Source organism: Pygocentrus nattereri, chromosome 5 (genome assembly GCF_015220715.1).
Source record: "Pygocentrus nattereri isolate fPygNat1 chromosome 5, fPygNat1.pri, whole genome shotgun sequence".
NCBI classification, from domain to species: domain Eukaryota; kingdom Metazoa; phylum Chordata; class Actinopteri; order Characiformes; family Serrasalmidae; genus Pygocentrus; species Pygocentrus nattereri.
The window spans coordinates 28,447,909-28,471,840 of NC_051215.1; the positions used below are offsets into that span (position 1 = coordinate 28,447,909).

The 23,932-nt window shown below is 39.3% G+C and overlaps 1 protein-coding gene across 5 annotated transcripts in view; it reads right to left on the reverse strand.

Moving 5' to 3' along the window:
- The window catches only part of LOC108420546 (protein quaking), a 132,197-nt gene that overhangs the window by 63,249 nt on the left and 45,016 nt on the right, over window positions 1-23,932 (reverse strand). For all 5 annotated transcript variants that reach the window (XR_005130322.1, XM_037538795.1, XM_037538796.1 and 2 more), the window contains exon 3: window positions 4,385-4,501. Coding sequence is in view for 4 of the 5 variants with exons in the window: in XM_037538795.1 (XP_037394692.1) it covers window positions 4,385-4,501 (117 nt within the window). In the remaining variant the exon portion in view is untranslated. The remainder of the gene's footprint in view (window positions 1-4,384; window positions 4,502-23,932) is intronic.

Here is a 23,932-nt window from a genome sequence, read left to right on the forward strand (position 1 = left end):
ATGTAATGTTGAAAATGGTAAAATAGCGGGAGTGAGTATTTTGCCTTATAACACCATGCATGTTCCTCTCTACCAATGAATGGATTTTAAAAATATACTTAAGCTCAAAACCTTCTGAAAACGATTGTAGAGCAACGTCTCAACCATCAAGCAGTGTAACTGTAACAATTTCATGTAATATCTTTCTGTGAGGGAGCTTTAAGAGACATAAAATGCTTCAGACGCCTGGTTCCTGTCACCACCACTAAGAACAATCCTGATTCTACAGCAGTGCAATTTGAATCAAACTAGTATGAATGACTGTATATTAGTTATCTGATTAGGCAGATATTTAGACAAACTGGTGGAATTTTCCTTTCATGCAGCTTTACATGCTGTTGGCATTCTCTCAAGCAGCTTCATGAGAAGCCAGCTGGAATGCTTTTCCAACAGAAATGAAAATTCTCATATATTAAACATATATTGGCTGCTAAACTCCATACTGAAATGTTGGAGTACGTCAATATATATTCACTGTCACTGAAACAACTTTCAAGCCCACATTTTTTTTGTTTTTGTTCAAAATGTTTCTAAGATTATGAAAACCTTCATTCAGGTATGTCCAAACATTTGATTGGTATTAGTCAAAGTAATGTCTAATATGCAATGCATGTTGGTTCCTTAGCCAAACTACTTATCAGATAAATAACCAAACACTGAGGCACATCTACTCATTTATGAAAGTCTGAGATCATGTATGTTTATCCAAGTGTTCATAGACTGTTGTAATGGACTATGGACATAACCCTTAGTATCAGACCCTCCCATACCCCCTGCTGACCTGGAGAGATAGAGACCCAGCGTGCAGTGATCAGACTCAGGCTTTGACTGGGACAGCAGCCCTGGCGGGGCCACTGGAGCCAGGCCCCATGCAATCTGAGGCCAAGGACAATGTTTGAACACCTGCCCAAAGCTCTCAGGAGCAAAACTGCAGTTTGGGGAGGGCTTGTTATTCCCTACTATCAGGAAAACTGAACACTTCAGCAGGGCCTCCAAAAAGCCCAGCAAAGACTAAACCAGGCCAGTTTACATACATTGCTCCACATGATGTTCATCCATGCTTAGAAGAACTAGGTAAAACCGCCATGCCTACTGTGTCTTCTTTTCAGATTTGATTACTTTTAAGTTACTGAAAAATTGGCCACATTGCTAACAATGAATGGAAGCTAGCATTAGCATGATTCTCTACACACAATGGTAACTGGCAGCAATTTGCTTTAATTGATTGCTAGCAACATTACCTTTTCTGACTGTTGGTAACGAAGGAAAAATATCCTTTTTATCCTGTTTTTTACTAACACTTTGGGTTTATTTTTCTAGGTCTACATCAGTTCAAACGTAGGCTAGTTATAACAAAATTGTTCAGATTCACTAAATGACAGCAGGCTGCACCACACAAACTGGCTTTAATGCTAAGCTTAGTATTACTAAATATAATTACACTTTGCCCTATGCTCGGGTTAGTATTAGACAGTGCTGTACAGTAACTAATTAAATGCAATTTGTTACTTATTAATTTGTTACTAATTAAGTAGTTATTTTCTACTGTACTTTACTTTAGTATTTCCATTTTGGGTGACTTTTTACTTTCACGCATATCTTACTTTTTACTCCACTACATTATGTGAAATCTGTTGTTCCATTTGGATTATGTGTGCATAAAAATGTAACATGTAAATGTAACATAGAAATATGTACACATATGCAGTTGTGACTGGTATGTCTTTTTTTCAGAATTTACACAAACACTTTATTGTAAATTTGTTTTGTTTTGACTATGTTTATGAACATACAGATGCAATATAGTAAAGAAAAACTCGTTTGTGAACCTGAGATTAAAGCCAGTTTTTATTAAACTTGTATCTAAGTTGCAAATAAACCTTAAACTGAAACTTTGCTTGTCTGTAAAAGTGATTTCAGAGCCACTCGGTTCTCCCTGATGGAAACTGTTTGCCTTCAGTCTTTTGTGCTTATGATCATTTTAATAGACGTCAGCGTCACCAAGTGAGACACTGGAGTATTTTCACCTAAAATGTTCTCATGTAAGAGTCTTCTTACAAAAATGATAATAAGGACATTACTGCTATAATTAATCTTTTAGTACTTTTACCTTCAGTACTTAAGTACATATGAAGACAAATACTTTAGTACTTTTACTCAAGTGGAGGTCTAAAGGGAGGAACTTCTAATTTTACTGTGAAGGTAAAACAAAGAAGACAAAAACATGTCCAGAGTATCAAAGGCAAATGTTTAAACATACATTTTTGCTAAGTCAACTAACAAACCGCAAATGCTATCTGCTTTGATGCCTCCAACATCCAGCTCCAATTATGAAACTAACATCCAAAGTTCCATCTTAGTGATAACAGAACCATAGCTCACACTCTTACTTGACAGATGCTGAAAGTTTCTGATTTAAGCTGCTGTGGTGACAGTTCGACAGAAACCTTTGGTTGCACATTCGGTGTGTCATGAAAAGAAAGCATTTTATTCAGATCAACTGTAAAAGCAGAAACTTGTACACAGTTGCCTATGAGTGCTTATATGTGATGCCATCACAACAAGAAGATAAACTACACTATTTATACTATGGTGAAATGGTTCTTCAGATTGATGGAGAATGTGCTGTAGATGCTTTTTGAAAAGGGTTCTATATAGCACCAAAAAGGGTTCTTCTACTGTGAAAAGCTTGAAATCAGACTGTTTTTTGTGCTATACAGAACCCTTTTCAAAAAGGTTCTATATGAACCTATGCACAAGACAGTCTCCATCAGTCTAAAAAACCATTTCACGATGCAAAGAACCATTTTCTTTACTAAAGAACCCTTGAAGAACCATCTTTTTTAAGAGTGTATGTGGGATTTGGTGTTGTCTCAAATATTGTTGCTAGTATTTGTATAGTAAGATTTGTGTTCCTCCAAATAACTTCACCTTTAACAAGTTATTGCAAAGCAACAAAGACAATATGCTCATTTGTATGAAAAATACTGTAAAATGAGAAGTTTACTCTGGTCTCAGCCTCAGTCACTTCTCCCACATCGTAAACATAGCATGTGATATCTTCTGCAGGATAAGTTGGCCACACCTGTGGGGTTTTGTCTGTTGCAGTCTGACTGGCTATGTGCTTCAGCCACTCCAGTGTGCACCACTGTATGTGCTAGTGCACATCCTCAGGGTCACTGAACACCACCTTCAGAAACATATCTCAGCGTTTATCCCAGATTTAAACATGATTTTGTGTCTTAAATGTAATGCAACATTGAAAGTACTAACTGGCTTGGAAAAGCCCTCTCCAGGGTTCTTGTGTTCTCCACCCAGCTTGCTGCAAGAGCTTCTGCCCTTTGGTTTAAAGTTAACAGGCTTACAGAAGTAGTTCAAAGTAGTACAAATCATAAATAACCGTTCAGAGTCACAAGAGAGTGAAAATTCTGTTCCAAATGTATTACAGTACTCCTGCAGTCTGAATTCTTAACTCTTAGATAGATAGTTATTGCTCTTGAGAAAAATATGTAGTATTTTGAAATTAAAGGAAAATTCCACAGATTTTAAAAAAATGTCTGCATAATTAAATGGTTAAGATGTAAACAAAGTCACTTAGAGCGGTTTGATGTGATATGCACCATTCTTACGAAACTTACTGACTCAAAATTGTTCATAGTGGTGGTGACAGGAACCAGACATCTGAAGAGTTTGTCTCTAAAAGCTCCATCACAGAAATGTTGTTACATAAAGTGCTTATGACTACACTGCCTGATGTCTGAGACACTGTTCTATGATGGTTTTGAGAAGGTTTTGGCCTACAATGTATTTTTTAATTAGATTAAAATCCGATTAGCATCTAAATAAACTTCTTTTTTGTCCAAATTGATGATTATTTTACCATCATCAACATTACACAGAAACTCAGAAGACATGTGTAGGTTCACTGGTCATTTTGGACAGCAAATAAAATGGCTCTATTTGTGTTGTAGACATCGCAACCCCTGGTTCCTATCACCAACACTGTAATGAAAACCGAACTTCTCTACAATGAGTCATTTCTTTTCACACTACTCTGAATGATATGTTTACATCTCAGTGGCTGAATTACTATTGCAGATCAAACTGCCATTTCTGCTTTTTAATCTACCATTAGTCATTTGATTTCTAAGTGCTGAGTTGGATTTGTTTGATATGTAAAGTTAAGGGATCAAAGTAGATGAGTCTTGCAGACAGGCAGAATTCTGACTTGTGAGACTAATTGTACCCAAACCTTTGACAGCCAGTACCTACCCCCCTACATACTTATGGACTTGTGGACTTTGAATGAGTGCCTGTGTGTGTGTGTTTGTTTTGGGAATTTTACCTTTTTTTTGTCTCTCATGGAGCCTTTGCCTCTCACCATGATCTTGCATCCTGTCTCAGCCTCCAGCTGCTTGGCGGTGAGCCCCCGCGGGCCCAGGATCCGGCCCACGAAATTAAACTGTAACACACATACACACACAACACTTAAGTCCTCTGCTTACACACCACATCTACGCTATATTTGATTCAATAGACTAGAAGCAGATGATACCTTTTCACAGTGCACAAAAACTCAATACAGTAAAATTACACAGTACAGTGCACAATGTTTCATTATGCTGACCTTGATGTAAAGGTAGTACGCAAAACAGCTTTCCTGAACAATGCAAGGCCTTGTTTTCCCCAAAGCGTTCAGCACTCACAAAATCCTTTTGCTGATACAAAAAAGTGAGATAGCACAGGACTAGTAGAGATGATTCAGTCACTTAATACAGCACTGAAAGTGTGAGTGCACATCCTCTGGATCATTGAACGTCACCTTCACAGTCATATCTCAGTGTTCTTTCCAGAATTAAACAAGATTTCTTAAATGTCATGCAATATTCAAAAGGCTTGGCTCTAACTGGCATGGAAAAGCCCTCTCTAGGGTTCTTGTGTTCTCTTCCCAGTTTCCACCTTGATTTGTCTTAAAGTCAACAGGCTTACAGAAGCACTTACATGTCATAAATGTCAAAATTACGTTAATTGAAATAACTCTAAACTTCTCATTGATAACCACAGTAAAATCTACCCCATGTGAGCTTCAACACATTAATGACACAATCATCATCTCATAACTCTTAAAGCATATTGCTGTTGTCAGAAGAAACCCTTGTATCTCTATTTTTTATGTTTTTCATTTTTTTTACAGAATTTGAAAAGGCTTGTTGCTCTATACATTGTGTGTAAATATTATGATAAATGAAATGAAATGATCCAAAGCTGACACAAAGTAACACATAAGATGCATTTTATCACTGCTATGACTAAACAAATCAGATCCGCTGTGGTGACCCCTAAAGGGAGGAGCCGAAAGAAGAAGATGACTGAACAAATCAATCATTTCTGATATGAACTGCTCTTTGAATCAGCTTGTGCACTCGCTCAGAAGATGTGTACAGTGTACTTGTGTACAGTAACCCCTGATGCTGACACCTTTATAACTGGCTGGTGATGAAGTCCCCGTAGTTTCGAGTGCCTGTTATTTGAGATACCTTGTCGACTCCACCCCTTTCTCACTCACGCCAAGTCCAAACCAATGGTCAGAATCTTTTATAACGTGGGTTGTGTTTTGTTCCTTGACTGGATGAATCTGAAGATTCTGAGTTCACTGAGTCAAAACTGGGTGAAGGGTGTGTCTTCTGAGGACATGATTAAAGTACGAACGTCACATCTTCATAAGTATAATGGTGAATTTGTATTTGAGACCTAAACATCAACCTGAGGTTGGCTTTCAGTGTTCACATTTAAATGAGTTAAACATCAGCACACAGATACATCTCGTGTGACATCGGCACACAGATACATCTCTTAATGTACCACCGGTGGGTTCGGTTTGATAAGACCAAACCCTGAAGACTGGATGGGGGCTCACGCTACATTTCCTCACTCTAGAACTATATAATTTATCTCGATTTCACAGCAGTTACTAAAAAAACTTGTAGTAGAAGCCTCAAGATTACCAACAGAAAAATAAGCTTAGAGCAGAAGGGGTTTAACTGCACCAAGAAATTCCTGGTGATGTAGATAAAGAACTGCACAATGTGTGCAGGAATCAGTAACCCAGGAAGCGGAATGGGAAGAGGAGTGTGGGAAATGCGAATGAGATCCCTGTGAGGCAGCTTGTTTGAGCAGGGCTGTCTGAGCGTTATCTCACAGACTCATCAGGCCAGGCTCTGACAATGGAGCTCAATGTGTGGTGAACGGGTGCCAATAGCGCGGAGCACGGCCCCTGGCCTGCTCCGAGCCCGCCGTGACAAGATAAGAGCCGCCGATCGTTCGCCCAATCGATCAGCTATCAGTGTTGACCTGAAGCCTGTCAGTCAATAGACCAGGGCCTGTCCACACACGGGCAGCCACACAGGCTTGACAGACAAGCCTTAAAACAAAGTCAAAGCCAACTCTGAGTTGAGCTGATCTTAGAGATAAAGAAAGTAGGAACTAATTGCTTGTCTTTGATCATGCTTCTGCTGTTTGGTAACAGCCCAAGTGCTTTACAGCAATCGTGGGAAATTAAAAACTGCGGAAATCATATCTAGCAGCACTGTATCTATAAAAAAATGCAAGTAATCAGTCGATAATACATGTTAATATGACACCAAAGATGCTGTACATTCCACTGCATTCAGACCAGCTGAATAAGTCACTTCTCCCCGCTGTCTTAGGCTGTGAAGTGCACAAAGCCTGTCTATGTTTACTCTCACGTGCTCGGCTTAATTTGAATCACATCCTTTTTATCCGGCCACTCCGCCCCCCTTCTTCCACAAGGAATTCCATTCATCAAAGCAACGCAGTCGATATGACATCCAGCAAAGGTTTGATTTTGGAAGTGAGGCGGTAGGCACGCAGCTCTGCCTGCTGCAAAAAATCTCATTTTACACAAAAACTCCTCTGTTCTAATCAATAATCCTCCAAGGCCTGATTTATCAATGTATTTGGTATTCAGACGCGATGTTATTTTCACACGAGCGACTCCGTGCATAATCGACTGCTTGTAAAACATAGTCTACGGACACTGTTAAGTTTGTGAAAGAGTGTGTGTGTGTGTGCTTGATAACAGTGTGTTTTTTTCTCCCTGTTGCATACTTCATTCCTGTCCAAGAGCACTTGCAGATATGAATGAAAAGAAGCAATTAAATCGTGCTCCGGGGCACAAAAGCAACAGTGCAAGCATGACATTTGTATGCATGCGCACAAGTCCTCAGGGAGGAAGTAATGTGTGTGTGTGGGTGTGTGAGAGTCACACTGTGCATATCAGGCTAGTGGTTAATACCTGTCTATTATAACTGATTCTGATAAGCACTTGCTCTTTAGGCTACTGCACACTGACTTACAGCATAGCAGTTAGTACAAGGCACTGCTATAGCATATAGGAAGTGTAGCCAGTTTACCAGCCTACTCATATAGATTTAATGGAATGGAACTTCCAACATCATTTAGTAAATTCATCATGACTGGTATCTGCTAACCAACTCCCACAAGCCTGCCTTTTTAAAGCTAAAGGATGTGAGGTGACAACACTAGTTGACTTAAGAGAATGGCTCTCTTTCTTGGTGTAACTCTGAAGCCACACATCACCTGCTCTGGCCTTTTGGGTTTATTATAATAAAACTTTAGCAAAACGCTGAGGAAACTCAGAGAAATAGTGCAGGGCTAGAAGGTGCACATCCAGTGTGCAGTAGCCCTTACAATTACGATGCCCCTTGTACATACATATAAGTAATTAATAAGCAACACTTGGGGAAAAATATCTTAAATAAATGCATTATAGTTCAAAAGTTTGAATTCACTATTTATTGCTAGTTTCTGTTATTTTATGATAATTATATACAATAATGCATATATAAAATAAGAATTTTATAATTAGACACCAAAAGATATTTAAGATGTTTTATTCAAAATTTCACAGAATCTGAGTTATTATACAGCACTGTGCAAGAGGCAGAGCTTGCCTTGCTTAATTTCCCTGGTTTCAAGATTTATTTTTTTCAGGAGATATTTCATAATATAGGAGAAGGTCAAGTGAAAATAACTGAAAAAAAAAAAGATTAAAAGATACAGAGAAAACATCCACATGTGTTTCTGTCCATCCTTCTGTGAGAAGACTCAGCGCTATGGCTCTGAAAGGATGTGTAGCTGACAAGAAAAACCTCACTGAGAGAAAAATAGAAGAAAAATGTACAAATGAAAAGGAGCTGCTGGTGTTCTCAGAACAATGGACTGACCACCCCAGAGTCCAGACCTCAACACTAAATGTGTTTTGGATTATTTGAACCGTGAGAAGCTGAAAGTGCACCAAACCTCTAAGACGGAACTTTGGAAATGTGGAAAAATATTCCTGCAGATTTCTCAGAAAAAAATTAAAGTGAGTCTCCTGAAAAGAATGGAAGCTATAATAAAAGTAAAGAACAGCCAAACTAAATACTGATATTTTTAGTTACTAAGGTTGTATTAAACATATACTACTTTGTTTTTTTCCCTGAATATTAATAATTTGTATTTAGCGACCGTTTGGCCTGGACATTAAATAAATGGAGAGTGGTTTCTGAGTTTTGCACAGTACCTATGTACTATACACCCTATACTGTAATTATCAACTCACAATCATTTCTGTTGTCCTTCATATGATTACATTTTTCCAGTATGAGCCATTCTGGATGTTAGATTTATTATAAATTTGATCTTGACGCTCTAAATTTTTCTCAATCATTTTAGAATCACCTACAGCTCCGTTCATCATTCACCTCAAATTAGTTTTCCCACTATTTTTATACTGTTGAAATTACTTTTTTTCCAAACTTTTGAACACACGGTTCCAAGCAACTACTGTTAGAGCTGTGGGAAAAGGACAAAACCTTGGTCAAGTGTGGACTCACCACACAATGAAGACAAGCCACATAAATGTGGCTATATAAATACGGCAGTGGGTGTTTAATATGGAGTTGCTTTAACAGTTAGTCAGCTACCATATTAGGATCTTGGCATTAGATCCAGCACAAAGGGCACATTCTCTTCTATGCCATGAAGATACACACACACACATATACACACACACACACACACACTGGAACAAATGTCATAATGAGACATTTATTGGAAAAATGATCTCTTCTTCAGCTTGTGACTGAATGCAAAAGTAATTACAACCTGTCTCGGAAAGCGAACCCAGAGAAAGGTTATGTATGCTCTGCTATCACTATGGAGATTGAAGGCCGCTTGGTATATCAATGCTGGCCGAGCGTCTTTTTCCAAGCTTGTATGGACAGATTTCCAAGGTGCCCTTGTTGAGTGAGTAATCAGGGGAAGTGTAGAGGCGCTCCAGGAGGCCTTCATTTTCATAAGAGCAGCTTCAGTCACGCACAGGCATGGGCAAATTACACTGACATATAGAGCTCACCATACCCTGTCATCTGGATACATCTCCCACAGTGACACACCTCACCGTTCCTAGCAGACAGCAGAAAATTGTAAAGCTACCTTGGAGAAAACATGAAAAATGTGCATGCATGCTCGTGAGAGGTCTTTTCTTATTGCCATGTTATTACAGTAATGTCAAAAATGCTAGATTTTGAACCAATAGGGTGGCGTGGGAGGTACACTCCTAAAAATATAAGTGACCAAAGGGTTCTTTGGATGGAAGCCATACAAGAACCACCTCTGGTTCTCTAAATAGCATTTCAATGGATGGTCCTTTATAGGAACACTCCAGTATTTTTCTAAATCATCTCGATAGAAATAGGTACACCAGTTACACTTACAGTCATATGCAAAAGTTTGGGCACCTCTGGTCAGATGACATGTTTTGTTGCTTTTCTAGTTAAAATAAGAGAGAACACACCTTAACACATTTTAATACACAATTACTGTTTATTCTTTACTAAATTGAAACATACTGAAAACAAAACTGCTTGCACAAAAGTTATGACATCTTCTATTTTAATATATTTTATATTATGTTGTATAAAATATATTAAATTTAGCAAATAAGTAAACATTATACAAAATAATTTGTAAAAAAAGTCACATTGAAGTGTGTTCTCTATAGAGGATGTATACACTTTTTTCCCCAAACTTTAATTAACAGTAAAGCAGTCCAGATACCAGATACCAAATCTAAATATATAAGATCATGTGAGAAGGAAGGCAGCTGTGAGGTGAAGCTGAAGCTAAACATCCAAAGGCATATTACACCACAAATTTTCCCACACCTTACTATTTTTCCACACTGATCAGATTTCCTAGCTAAAAGACTTTCATAAGAGGCAGCTTTGACCAACAAATCCACCCATTCTTACAGCTGATACCAGGTCTGTGGTAACAATCCTGAAATCACCTCAGTTAAGTTTGTCTTTTTGTTGCCCAGTGAACTGTGGGCAAACTGCTAAGACTTTCCCAATTCATTTACCCAGCATATACAATATTCCTTCCCAGAAAGGTAGGAAAAATACACACTCCCACAGAGAATGTAAATGTACACCATTCCTTTTAGTATTTCCAGCAGAGATCATTTTCTGTAAGCCCCATTCTATACAATCGTGAAGGTGTCCAGTAATATATAGGCAACATTTTATAGTAAATACATGTACTTCTCTAAAATGTCTACCGGAACTTAATAAAATGTTTAGCCATGTTTCATCTACTATTTAACATTCTCAGTCTTCCTGCCACAATATTTTAAGTCATTCTCATTGTTATTGCTAAAGTCATTGGCTACTCTGTAAAACACACATGCCTTATGAATTTCCTTAGATAGCTCTAGGAAGTCCAGAAAGATGTGAGTGTCCTAAAATCTAGAAGAAATAAATCATCATTTTCTATAATCTTCCGTCAAATTTTAATGCCAATTACTATACTAAATGGAGAAATTATCAACACTTCAACAGTTTTACTTCAATATTCAATACATTAAACTTTTCAGTGTTATTGAGTGTAATTTTTCTTTAAACCACTGTTTTTTAAATGATGACTCAAATTAGGTGAGTTAGCGCAGGAAAAATATGCATGGTGCAGCACTGAAACTGCTTTAGACTATTTAGAGTCACTGTCTCCCTACCTCTTCTCAAAGAGCAGCCTACTTTTTTAGGTCAACACTTTTTCAGGTCTTCACTGTTTTAGTAACTGCTATTGCACTCAGGAGGCAATGTGAAACTAAAAGCCTTACATTTTCAAAAGGCTTGGCTGTAAAGGTGCATTCGAAAAGCTCTATCAAAGCACTCTTATCTGAAATTACAGCACTCACACTTGAGTGCCAGAAGATTCTGGAATTTGAGAAACGAGTGGGCCCTCGCAGTTCATTTCATTAATCTGAGTCGCTTTAATTAATCCTATCATTCAAAACCAGCTCAGCAAAACTGAACGTGTTGTAACCTAACAGAAGAAAATATCTGCTCTGTGGCTGTTTCTATTTCCACCTGCCTTCCACCTACTCAGCCAGCACGTCAGGCGCTCGCATCATTCTGAATTTCCCACTGACTATTCTGTCAGCACTCTCTATTTACAAATGACCAGACTGTGCTCTGGCACTCTGAATGAGAATTTATCGGCGCTCTTTATGCAGGAAAAAAAAATCGGACACTGGGAAAACAGGGATAATAACAAGTGAGAAAAGTTATACAATGACAGTCATATCAGTTGCTGTGTGGGAAGCGAGTTAGAGCTTCAGCAAGCACAAGTGTCCTTGCTCCTCCTTGGCACTGTGCTCAAAAACAGGCCCCTCTATCTAATTGAGAGTGGGTAAGCATGATTGGGCTAATATCAGCGGTAAATGTCTTCTTTTTATTTGAAGTGTAGATGTGGGTGAATATTCCTCGAAGGCAGAAGGACAACGTCATGCAGATGTCCTACGTCTAAAGAGAGAGCAGCTTAACAGAAATGCAGGATCAGAAAAAAGGGCTCACATTGTATATAACACTGTATTTTATAAATACAATTATATGAAGTAACTTTTACATCACAAAAGTACTGTGATGACTGTCTAATGGTATACAGTGCAACAGGCATTCACTGGCCCAAGATGACTTACTGCTTGAGCCAAAAAACCACTCAGCTGCACTAAAAGATACTGTACTAAAAGCTGTACTGGTAAAGATAAAATTATACATAATGCAAGAAAAGATATATCATCAACCTGCTGCAAATTATGACTGATACTGTTAACAGCCATGTTAAAGCTAGGCCTGCGCGGATTGATCTTTATAACCACTTTACAGCCAAACTAGCTGATGGGCTGACTTCTAGCAACTAAAGTACTTTTTTTCTTTCTTGAAAACCACAAGCAACAGTGACAACAACACTGTTTATTTAACACCACACGTGACAGGAACTGATTTGAAACATGTCACCTCTTCACAATCTCCGAACTTTCCAAACAGCTGACATTATTGGCAACTGCATTCAGATGCAGCAGGCTTATGTTCAGTTGGCTCAGTTTATTTACAGCATGAAATTGCAACATAGATGATCCAAAAAAAAAAAAGTCATGAAGTAAATGTTAGCTGATACCATATCTGTCACGGTGTGCCCCAAAAATGAGACCCCTCTTTCAAAGTCACAAATCTTTTTCTCTGGCCATCTTGAGCCAAAATCAAGGTCAACGGAGTCTTTTTTATACATGTTACAGAGCCTGGTAGGATGTTAATTGCTTAACCCTTAAAGAAAAAAACTCTGTCTGCCATTTAATCTGCACTTGTTCATTAATGCCGTGATTTCTTAAAGCTGTCGCTGCATTTGTTTAATATGTCAAGAACGTAAGAGTGAAAGCTGAAATTTCATAGGTTTTTATTTTGCCTCACAAGCTACCCTTTTAAACTAGAAAACGCATTAATAGAAATCTAAATTACTCTGATTACACAGCAATAAGCAATAACCGATCTTTTGTTTTCTTTTTAATCTGAAATAAATATAAAGTATTTTGCTGACATTCCAGTCTAACTCATCTATTTGGAAAAAGAAGGAAAGTATCTAGAAAGAAGAAAAGAAGAGAAGTATCTAGAAAGAAGAAAAAAGGAAAGTATCTACTCCAGAGTGGCAGGAAAGTTAATCCCACTCTGTTCCTGGGGCCAGTCATGGGAGAAGCTCCCATGAGCCATTGCGATCACAGCTTAAAGGCAGGAACCACGAAGGACAAACAGGATAATATAATACTGTTCTTCTCAGGAAAGGAAAGATGTAAAACCAGCAATAGCTTATTTAGCTTTAGGTGTAGCTAATCTAGCTGAGGTTTTAGTGAAGCACTGATCATATTCTTTCAACAGATATTCAAACTTCAGCTGGATTAGTCATTACCCTAGTCTACAAACTCAGACTAACTGACCATTTCAAGTTGTTTAGCCACTTCATTTTAAGCTCCAGCTTTACTGGGTGTAGTGCTTTAGTTGAAGATTTTTCTATAATAAAAGGCCGTGTTGAACGTTGAACGACTCAATCTCTAATCATGCAATACACATGCAGGGAGCAAGTACACTTCTTATGTTTCTCCACTCATTTATTCAAATTATTCCTTTGCCTCGCATCTGTAGTTCTTGGTTTGTCTTTGTCCATGAAGACTAAGCTGTTTCCTTTTTTCTCATTCTATCAAATATGTCGATTCTTGCTCTTGTATTTTTCTGTTTTTTTTATTTTCAATTACGGATTATTCCAGTGTTTACCAGCCTGCTTGTGTGTTGACCCCTGCTTGTTATGATGACCATGAGGCAGTTTGGAAGCCCCCCTGGATAAAGCTACTCAGCTGCTGCCTCCTCATCATTACACCCTGACTGATTCCAATTGTGCACTGCTAGTCAAATCCACTAAGGATTACCCTCAATAACACAAGCTTCTGCATCAATGCTGCTAAAGCATTACCATTACAGCACCTGGCCTGTTACAAAAAAACAGGTTCAAACTCCCTTTTCAGAGATGGTACTTCCAACATGACCCATTAAACCTCCCCTAAAAAAGACAGAAGACTGGGTCGAGGCTCAATGCTTTACGCCTCTACACACACACGGACAGAGATACACACATGGATACGCAGGCTGCTTTATTCATACGCTTCCTGCACACACAAACCCTATGTGACAGCAGCGAGTACTCCACCTGAGTGGATGCATCACTTCCCCACCTCTCCACTCTCAGCCTGTCATCTGCGCTTTGATGCCACGTTTCACACGAGCGTGCTCCTGTACCAGGGCCTTTTGTGCCGTGCCCGCTCCTGCTGCGCACTGTACACACTCACCACCTCTACTGCTGCTGTGGCTGATGAATGTCTGCGACTTTGCTTCTGTTTGTGTGTGTATGTGTTTGTGACAGGTATGCGAGTGACTGTGAGTATGCATGTGTGATGGGCGTGAAGTCGGGAAGGGAAGGTCTGAATTAAATTTTCATCATCCCCCCTTCAGGCACTGGCAGGGTGACTGAGGGTGAAGCTCAGGAATGGGTCTGAGGTATTCTACCACAACACAAGTGCCACCTCCTACTAAACGGCCACATTTCTGCATATATTACTCTGACAAAAAGGTGGCTGAAGCAATGCCATCTGGTTTTCTAAATAACCAATTTACAAAGGCTCTTTAGGGAGTATTCGGCTCCCTAAAGACCCTTTGTACACAAAAGTGTAAACACTCCCGGTCAAATTAGGGCTTATACTTTTTCTATGTGAAAGTAAGTGCACATCCTTTGCAGCCCATGTGTCAAACACCAGGCTCGCAAGCTAAGTCAGGCCTGTGGCACAATCCTGTTCGGCCCACAAAATAAATTTTCTATTAATATTAGCCCATTTCACCATAAGCTGCACTACAGTTCCCAGCATGCATTGCAAAATAATGTGAGCTTATCTCCTCCACAACAATGATCTATGGGACAGCAAAAAAACCCAACAAAACAAAACTCTGCTTAACAGTTGTCTGCAGCTAATGCAGCCTGTTATTTTATATAAAATATTTTTTTATGTAAAATGATTTTTGAATCATTCAAGTATGCAGTGACTAATTTTTGGTGTTGTAGTTTTGGTGTATTTTGAACAAACAGTGGCCGGTTAGGAAAGAAAACATGTCACTTGACCAGAGGTGCCCAAATTTTCCATACAAGTGTACTTTCCCTGTACTTAGGTTTAACTTGGAAATGGTCAGGTCATGTTCAACCTCTGTGTGTTTCAGCTACAAAGTGGAAAAAAAAACATGGGGGCCTCCATTAAAAGCAAGCAACAAGTTAGCCAGCTAACGTTAAGGATACATAATGTTCATGATGTATTTACTAAGAGCATTTCTAAAGCTGATTCCTCTGTCTTTACAAGTTTTTCTACAAGTTTTACTTTTTCAAATCAGCTGACTAACTGTCGTGGCTGATTTTTATTGGTGTTATTTTAAACCCAAAGGTCACACTGTGTGTGCTTAATGTACATATGACACACTGGCATTCCTGTTAGCCATGTTGGAATATAAATAGCTTTATTTGCTCTCAATAACAACATAAACCCGCTGTTTAAAATTCATAAAAAGTTAGTTGAATATTTAAATAACATGAATATGCCATGGCATTTTGCTATACACTCACCAAGCACTGCATTAGTCATGTCTCCTTCTATCTACACTAATTGTCCATTTTATCAGCTATACTTACCATTTAGAAGCACTTTGTAGTTCTACAGTTATAGATTGTAGTCCATCTGTTTCTCTGTATACTTTGTTAGCCCCCTTTCACCCTATTCCCTAATGGGCAGGACCCCACCGGACCTCCACAGAGCAGGTATTATTTGAGTGATGGATCATTCTCAGCACTGCAGTGACACTGACATGACGTGTTAGTGTGTGTTGTGCTGGTACGAGTGGATCAGACACTGCAGTGCTGCTGGAGTTTTTAAACACTGTGTCCACTCACTGTCCACTCTATTAGATGCTCCTACCTTATGGGTCCACTTTGTAGATGTAAATTCAGAGACGATAGCTCATACATTGCTCCAATTTGTTTTGGTCATCTTCCAGTCCTTCTTCAATGGTCACAGGATGCTGCCCAAAGGTTGCTGTTGACTGGATATTTTTGGTTGGTGGACTATTCTCAATCCAGCAGTGACACGGAGGTACCAACACAACACACTAACACATCACCTCCACTTTATGGTCATTGATAAAGATTTAACCAACTACTGTGTCTGTATGTTGACTGATTGATAGCAAATATTACTCAACTGATATTTTAATACTGTGGACAGTGTGAGCAGCGATAATGATATGACATCTAAAGGTGATGAATCCTCATCAATGGGATATTTTCTTTGTGTTTTTCTTGTCAGTGGTCAGACATTCAGTTATAGGCTTTAGTATTTGGTGTTAGGAGTCAATAGGTTTTCTCTTCTTTCACTAACTACAGGGTCAAGCATCTAAATTCCTGTCTATGTTAACCAACCAAACGGTAAAGATGCAGCAGACAGAAATCAGTCTGAAAACACTTGAGGTTGACATTAAAGAACCATCCACTCAAATGATCTTCAAGTAACCAAAAGCATGTCATCATTTTTTATTTTTAAGACTGTAGGCCTACTGTTAGCACTGCTTTGGTACTGCACTGGTTTTGTTCCTTTGACTACAAAAAGCCCTACCTGAAGGAAAAAAGGTTAAAACTCTGCATCAGAGGCTGTGCTGTTCCAAGAATTCTTTCAATTAAAACGCCCTTTTATGAGTGGAAGCAAACTAAAAAGTATCTTATCTGTGGCAGAGCTTATTGGAGTGGCACTTCATCGTTTGACTTCATCATTGGTGTATTTGACTATCTAACTACTGGCAGCGGCATAGCTGAGTGAGAGAAGGTGTATATGTCTCTGTCTAACCTTTACTGTCACAATACTGAATGATCTAGATAACAGCTGCATTCACCAACATGCATTCTCTTCCTTTTAAAGCCTGTGTCTTCATGTGCAGCAGTTACCAGGTTTCAGGAATCGGTGTGCCCATTTTTTGGACAGGTGATGATGTTCAGCTATGTCCAAGTCAACATATGACCATTACTCCAAGTCAACATATGACCATTATTCTTTTTTTAATGAGTCTCCTATTTGTCCTTCCACTATAGCTCAACAGTAACAGTGACCCACTGTAACCCAGAGTCTTAAATTCAGAAACTTTAACTGTGACTATGATAGGCCCAATTGCATTGCTATCAATTGGCTACTTACCCAGACTGAAGTCACCAAATAAGCAGTAATGAAAAGCCAAAAGTACAAATTCAGCTGGCTGTTGGCTGTGTTTTTTTTTAATCCGAGTTGAGCCCTGATTTCCCTCTTCCAACAACTTTTCATGATTGGAGTGAAAATCGTTTCTTGGAGGCTCAACTAGGGCTGACATGGCCGGAAGTTTGAGACCTTTCCCAAGTCAATTTTACTCAGACAGGTTGGAAGCAATCCGATGTTAGATTTTTTCAAGCAAAAGTCAGCTTCAGGTTCTGCACAGGGTCAGCAACAAGTTCTGTGATCGGCTCTGCCAAAGTCTAGCATAAGATATTGTTTTCTCATTCGTTACCGATTAAAAAAATCCTGCAGTGAACGCCTGGCCTGTTTACTGTTTCCAGCACTGCTCGCAAAAGCCAACACAAGAAAAATCATTAGACTGTAATGGAATCTCTAATATCTGCTGTTCAAGGCCCAGACCTATTTACACGATCTGCACAGTGGAGATTAAGCGAGTTTTCCATCAACTACAATAAAACAGGCAGCAGGGACGTAATTAGGGCCGTTTAAGACAGCGCCCGCGCGAGGCTGCCAGAGACTGGGAGTGATGGCATTATCTTATGAAGATAAACGAGCTGGCGCTGGTAATAGGCAAATTAATTATTGCATGGCTTCTAATAGCACTGCGCTCTGATTCCCTGCTGCAGGATGTCTTTTGTTTTCATTACTGCACGGGACAAGGGGAGGAGAGTGGGGAGGAGAGGCCACGCTGTGCCTTTAAGAGAAAGGGTGGCAAATTGCTGAGCATTCACTTTAACATCTGAAATGCTCCATTTCTGAGACTTGCTCCAGAAACTAGGTTTATTTTCCTATTAACAGATCACATGGCATCGTGTTACATTTACAAAGACAGTTGAGCGGTCACTAATGACAAGATTCACGAACTGACAACAAACATGCTTGTACACCTTTTATGTAAGTCTGGGTCATACTCGTCGGCGGCGGAGATGAGCAGCTATCACTGATTATTAATCATTATAGGCATGGGCGGCAGAAGAATGACAAAAATGGAGATACGATATATATAAAAAAAGAAAAACCGGCAAGATGACTGCTAAACAGACCAAAAAAACCACACAAATGTGAAAATTTTCTCCATTAAAAAATTATGATAACCAGTGTCTTAGCTTAATATAGTTTCAGTGTATTATGGTTTTTTCTTCATAACAACCATAAAAAAATCACTAACATTCCCATTCCATCAGTTCTGATGCCTGAAGCGCCAGAATGTGACTGCTGCACCATTTAAGGTCAAACAGGAAAATTCGAGCAAGAAGCTGGTGAATAGCTGACTTCAGCTTCGTATGACCAAAGAATTAGAATCTTATACCCCCTATTTGAAAGCATAAGATGTCCTAAATGTAACTAAAGCCCAACAGTGAGGAGTTGGACTTTGTCCTTCTCTGCTATCACTGATGACTGTATGCTGGTAACACAAAGCAGTAACTGTGCCCTTGTTCTGAGTTCTGACTGTGCTTTGGTCAACATGATATGATTATATGATTTGTACTGAAGCAAACGATTCAAACCAGTTTACACTCACTCACTGTTACCTCAACAGAAAAAACATGACTTTTATGAAAATGGTGCTTCCAGCTGCGCTGAGTGAAGTTTGACACCGGCCAGTGATTTCTCCAGATTGATCAGTGTACATGAGTCCAGCTCGGCTGGGCGGTCGTCGGCACCGCCATTACAGGAGTGTCAGCAGGAGGAGGCCAAGCTGAAGGGCCGTCTGGCTGCCGAGCGTGGGGCTGAGGTGTTGTTGTGAGCAGCCATCATGTCCTAATGAACCCTAATTAACCTTCATTAGCCATGCAGTGATCCAGAACGCAGCCACTCCTGCCGCAGCCCAATCCCCTGCGTGCATGTTACTGTTTATTATCATCAGAAATAATGAGAGGACTCGTCCACTGACCGGCAGTCCACACCTAATCACAGCCGAACCTGAGCGAGGGTGGAAACGAGTAGGTGATGAAGGGAGGGGGCTTACAACATAAGAGGCTGTGTAGGTGTTCCAATATATGACCTTCTCCATGTACAGGCTACGGCCTCATTGAACGCGATCACTCGTGTCGAGATGGCCATGGCCGTGAGTGCAGTGAGCCCTGTACCTGCACCGGAAATTCAGACCACACACAACTCTCCAAACGCACTCATATTAACATGCACACACCCGCACAAGATTAAGCCATATTAATCAAGACCAGCTGCTCCAGCTACTGCAGCCAATCCCCCAGTTAATGTCCAGTAGTTTGGCTTTCATTAGATCCTCATTCAGAGGTGAGTTATGGGGCCATCCTCTTCAGCCCCATTCAATTAAAACAACGACACCTGGAGTGGCAGGGCAGGAAGCCAACATGCCTCCTACCACCTGAATGCCCTGGACAATGCAAATCACAGCATGCTGGCCTATGCAATGCATACACTTGCCCTCAAACTGAAAAACAACTCACTCAAAAAAATAGAAATACATTATCTGATAGCTTTTATGGCATTAGACTAGAAAAAAGGTACAGAACTGTCACTGGGTCAGTGCCCCTCTTGTGACTGAGATGGTACCTTCAAAGATACATCTCAGCACCTTTAGAACATAACTGTGCCATAATCCATTGAAATGATATTTTCTAAGTTGTATTGACTCAACACATCCCGTCTTGTCTTGGACCTTAAAACCACTGTTGAACAAAAAATCTACCTGCACAATACCTTTATTTCTTACATTGTAGTGTTTTATGTTGTAGCTACATTAATCGTTCATTGTTAACAATAACACTGCAAAAGTACCAGAAGGCAAAGCCCGTCAGTTGGAATATTGTGCCCCCTCAGCTCTGCATTCCTATTTCATTTTGCAAGGTAGCCTTTACTCTTCTAACTGCACTCAGGGGGAATATGTGGATTTCCTAGCTGAGCAAGCCATTTGGACCTTCAGTCGATACTGCCTAATATGAGCCTATCAGATATAGCTGCATGCCACCATTCTCAGTTTGGTTCATTTTCTGTTGACGTATCTTTTTTCAGATCTACAGTTAGAGTACAGCTTGATTTTCTCCTCACTCTCAAAGATGAAAGCTTTAAGTGCTGTTTATCTGATTGGGACAGTTTTGGTGTCTACGAGGTCATACTTGGTTGTAAGAAGTCCCATAATTGATCTCCAATTTTCACATATTTTCATTGACTTTTGTGTTTCTTATGCAAGTGGATTATCTTACATGGTATATTCAGAAATATCTCCTTTAGCCACTTCACATGTGCATGAGAAAGAAATGAGCGAGGCAGCTGAGGTGTGTTTGGGTAGATGCTTGTGTGAATGTTAGTCTTTTTGAAGGGCAACATGTCATTGACAGCTTTGCTGAGAGGGCAGAGCTGTAGCAGGTTGTTATAAGATTAGAAGGATGGAGGAGTTAAAGTGGGAAGAGAGTGCACCAAAGTAGAGTGGACAAATTTACAAACACAGGGTAGGGTAAGATAAGCCAGTGGGAAAGTTGACCCACCACCTGTGTCTGGGCAGCCATACATAATTTTGCCATGTGACACACTAATTTTAGTTTGCATTCACCATTTTCATCTTGCTGTGAAAAGAGAAAACATTTGGATGAAGCGGTAAGCATATTTTTTTCACAAAACACTTGTTTTTTTTGTTTGTTTGCTTGTTTATATCACATATAATCAATCGCATGTCAAAGATATACATCAGATATGTTGATCAACTGCCATTGTGTAAAAACGCATGAGGAAATAAGCAAAAGTGTAGTTCTGGGTTGCTGGACTAAGCAATTTTCCCAAAACGGTAGCTGTGGGGCAAGTGGGGCTGTGAGTTCAACCAGTGGTTCATCTAACCCCCTCATGTTTATAAACAGTTAAGCCAAATATCTGGTGTTTAAATTAGTGCTGCTTCCCAACAATGAAGGAATTACTGACATTAAATTTCCTATTTTAGACGCACCATGGCAGCTGTCATGCCATGTAATTACAGAAGAAAAACAGTGTTTTCAAAAAATGAGTGCTTGTGGCCCCAGTTTCTGTTTACCTCCTTTTGAATGACGTAGAACCATCACTCTTGTTTTGCCATTCTTAATAACATTTTCCATACATATGTGACATCACTGGCTATAAAGTGTGTAATTATATGGCTGTTCTAAAAATGTGACAACTGTGTTTATGTTAATAATCAAAAAGTTTATGCCATGCTTTTTTTTAATCCCAGATACTTGGTAAAACATCTTCAGGTTTCAGAACTGTAGACAAATTAGTGATATTTTAGGACCCCCTATATTGTTGTATATTGGAGTTAAGTACACTGCTAACATTTCAACTGATGTCACACATGCTGAACTTGTGTTATGCATTAGTTTTATTCCTGTCTCATATTCTCCTGACGATAGTGCGACCTAAGTAAAAAACAGTTAATCTTACCCCATTCGCCCCTATCTTGTGTTGGAGGCTTCTGTATAATTTTCAGCTAGATACATGTTTCTTGATGTTTTTCTGACACTGAAAAATGAATAGCTTGTGTTTAATGGTTGCTTTGTCTGGAAATGATTTGAAATGATGCACTGTAGTTCTCCACTAATCCCAGTCATAACATCACTAAAAAGACCGGAAGAACGTGAGAAAGCATGTGAAATTTACATAAAAAAGTGAAACGTTGCTTCACTCGGGTCCAACAGTTAAAGGGTAACATTGTTGCCATAGTAAATACGTTGTTTGTCGTGAGATTTTTTTTTAAAGAAGAGTTTACATAGCACACTGTATGTCTTCTGCAGAGCCACAGTGGCTACGTTTACATGCAGCCTAATAATCTGTTAATAATAGCTAATAGCTCAATCGGAATAGAATACGTCCATGTATACACTTCAGTCAGAATAGTCTAGTCCGATTGATGCCATTCGGAATACGGTTTATATCGGATTGAACGAGGTAGGTAATCGTGTAAATAATCCTTTAAATAGAAGAATAATTGCCATGTAAACTTGCATCTGGTTACATTTCCTATCAGAATGTACATTATAGCGTTCAACATAGCAGAGCAGAAACTGGTCTGCAGACGAGACAGAGTTCATGCTCTGATTTTCAAAAGACAGCAGTGGGACGGACGTCCAGCATATGCGTCTCAGAACATGACGTCTTCCTCTTGGCCTTCTTTAATAAGTACATGTGAAGTACGTTTTCCTGAGTACACAAGTGCTCCCACTGAAAACTAATCTTCCGCCGATTGGACCTCACGTGATGTTCTCAGTAATGGTAGCAGGTACTTTTAAATGCACACATATGTACCATTTTGGATCAGATCACTTGTATTGAGCATATAAATGAAGATTTTCATGGTTGACTAGATTGAGCACATAAACACCTCAGTCTGTAATCTGTAATTGGAATGTATTCATTCCGACTGGTAAAAATCTTTGCATGTAAACATAACCATTGTATGAAGTAGGCTAGATGTGCTAACTGTCAAGCAAGTCTCTGTGTTTGATGAAATAGGCTAGATTCTTAGTCCATGTTTAGTGCCAAGTTCACCTTAACGCTAGCTAGCTGTCTCCAGTCCTTCACAGAATACACTTTTACACTGTTCAAAATAATATTTTATATAACTGAAAAAAAAAAAAGTATATATATATATATATATATATATATATATATATATATATATATATATATATGTATATATATACACACACATATATAAAGATTATATAAAATTATATAAAAGATTCTTTTCAGCCTGAAAAATATTTCATTTCCAGTTTCTGCTTGTAACACACTTGTCTGTTCAAAAGCACTTGCAACACAACCCCCTACAGTGACACAAGCATATGCACACTCACTTTAGCGCACCCCCACTCGCATCCTGTCTTTCTGAGCTTGCTGAACGATGACCAAGGCCAAAGAGAGGACTGAGGCAGAATCAATCCTGCCGCGCATGCTTATAATGATTAATAATCAGTGATAGCTGCTCATCTCCGCCACCGACAAGCGTGACCCAGAAAAGGACACTGAGGGAGGAATGATAGATGACAGCATGCTCTTGTTCACCCGCTCCCCTCACGCTCTTTCCCTGTCTCTAAACTCACTTTGAACCACACTGGCTACAATTAAAAGCTCTGCTCAGGCCCTGAGAAGAGCATTTATAGAGCTTTATTTCCCTCAGCACACAGTTACTGTCTAACATTTTCACACACACACTAGTGATGGGCATTCCAGCTCTTTTTTGAGGCATATCAGTTTGCTCAGTTCACCAATAAGAGCCGGCTCTTTTGACTCCCTTTGTTCAGCAGCATGCATACATATACATGTTATACATATACAACTATGAAGCGATGATGGCACCATTCTTGGTAGATTTGTCTTGAAATCATTATGCTGAACAAGTTAGGAATGGGTGGTATAATGGTAATGAAGTATACCATGGTACTTAAAACTGATGACAGTATTTCAAAATGATGAAATCTCTGAGAGTGTTAAATTTCAGTTCCACATCAAGTAAACAGCCATATAAACATATTCTGCCCATTCACATTTTAGTGGGGGGGGGGGTGGTTTAGTTGTACTCAGAGACAGGAACACGCCCAACATGCACTACTGCTGAAAAATGAAGCATTCTCTAAATGCTTCACAGGTGTTGTCAACATTCACTGTAGAGCCAAACAGTTCTGG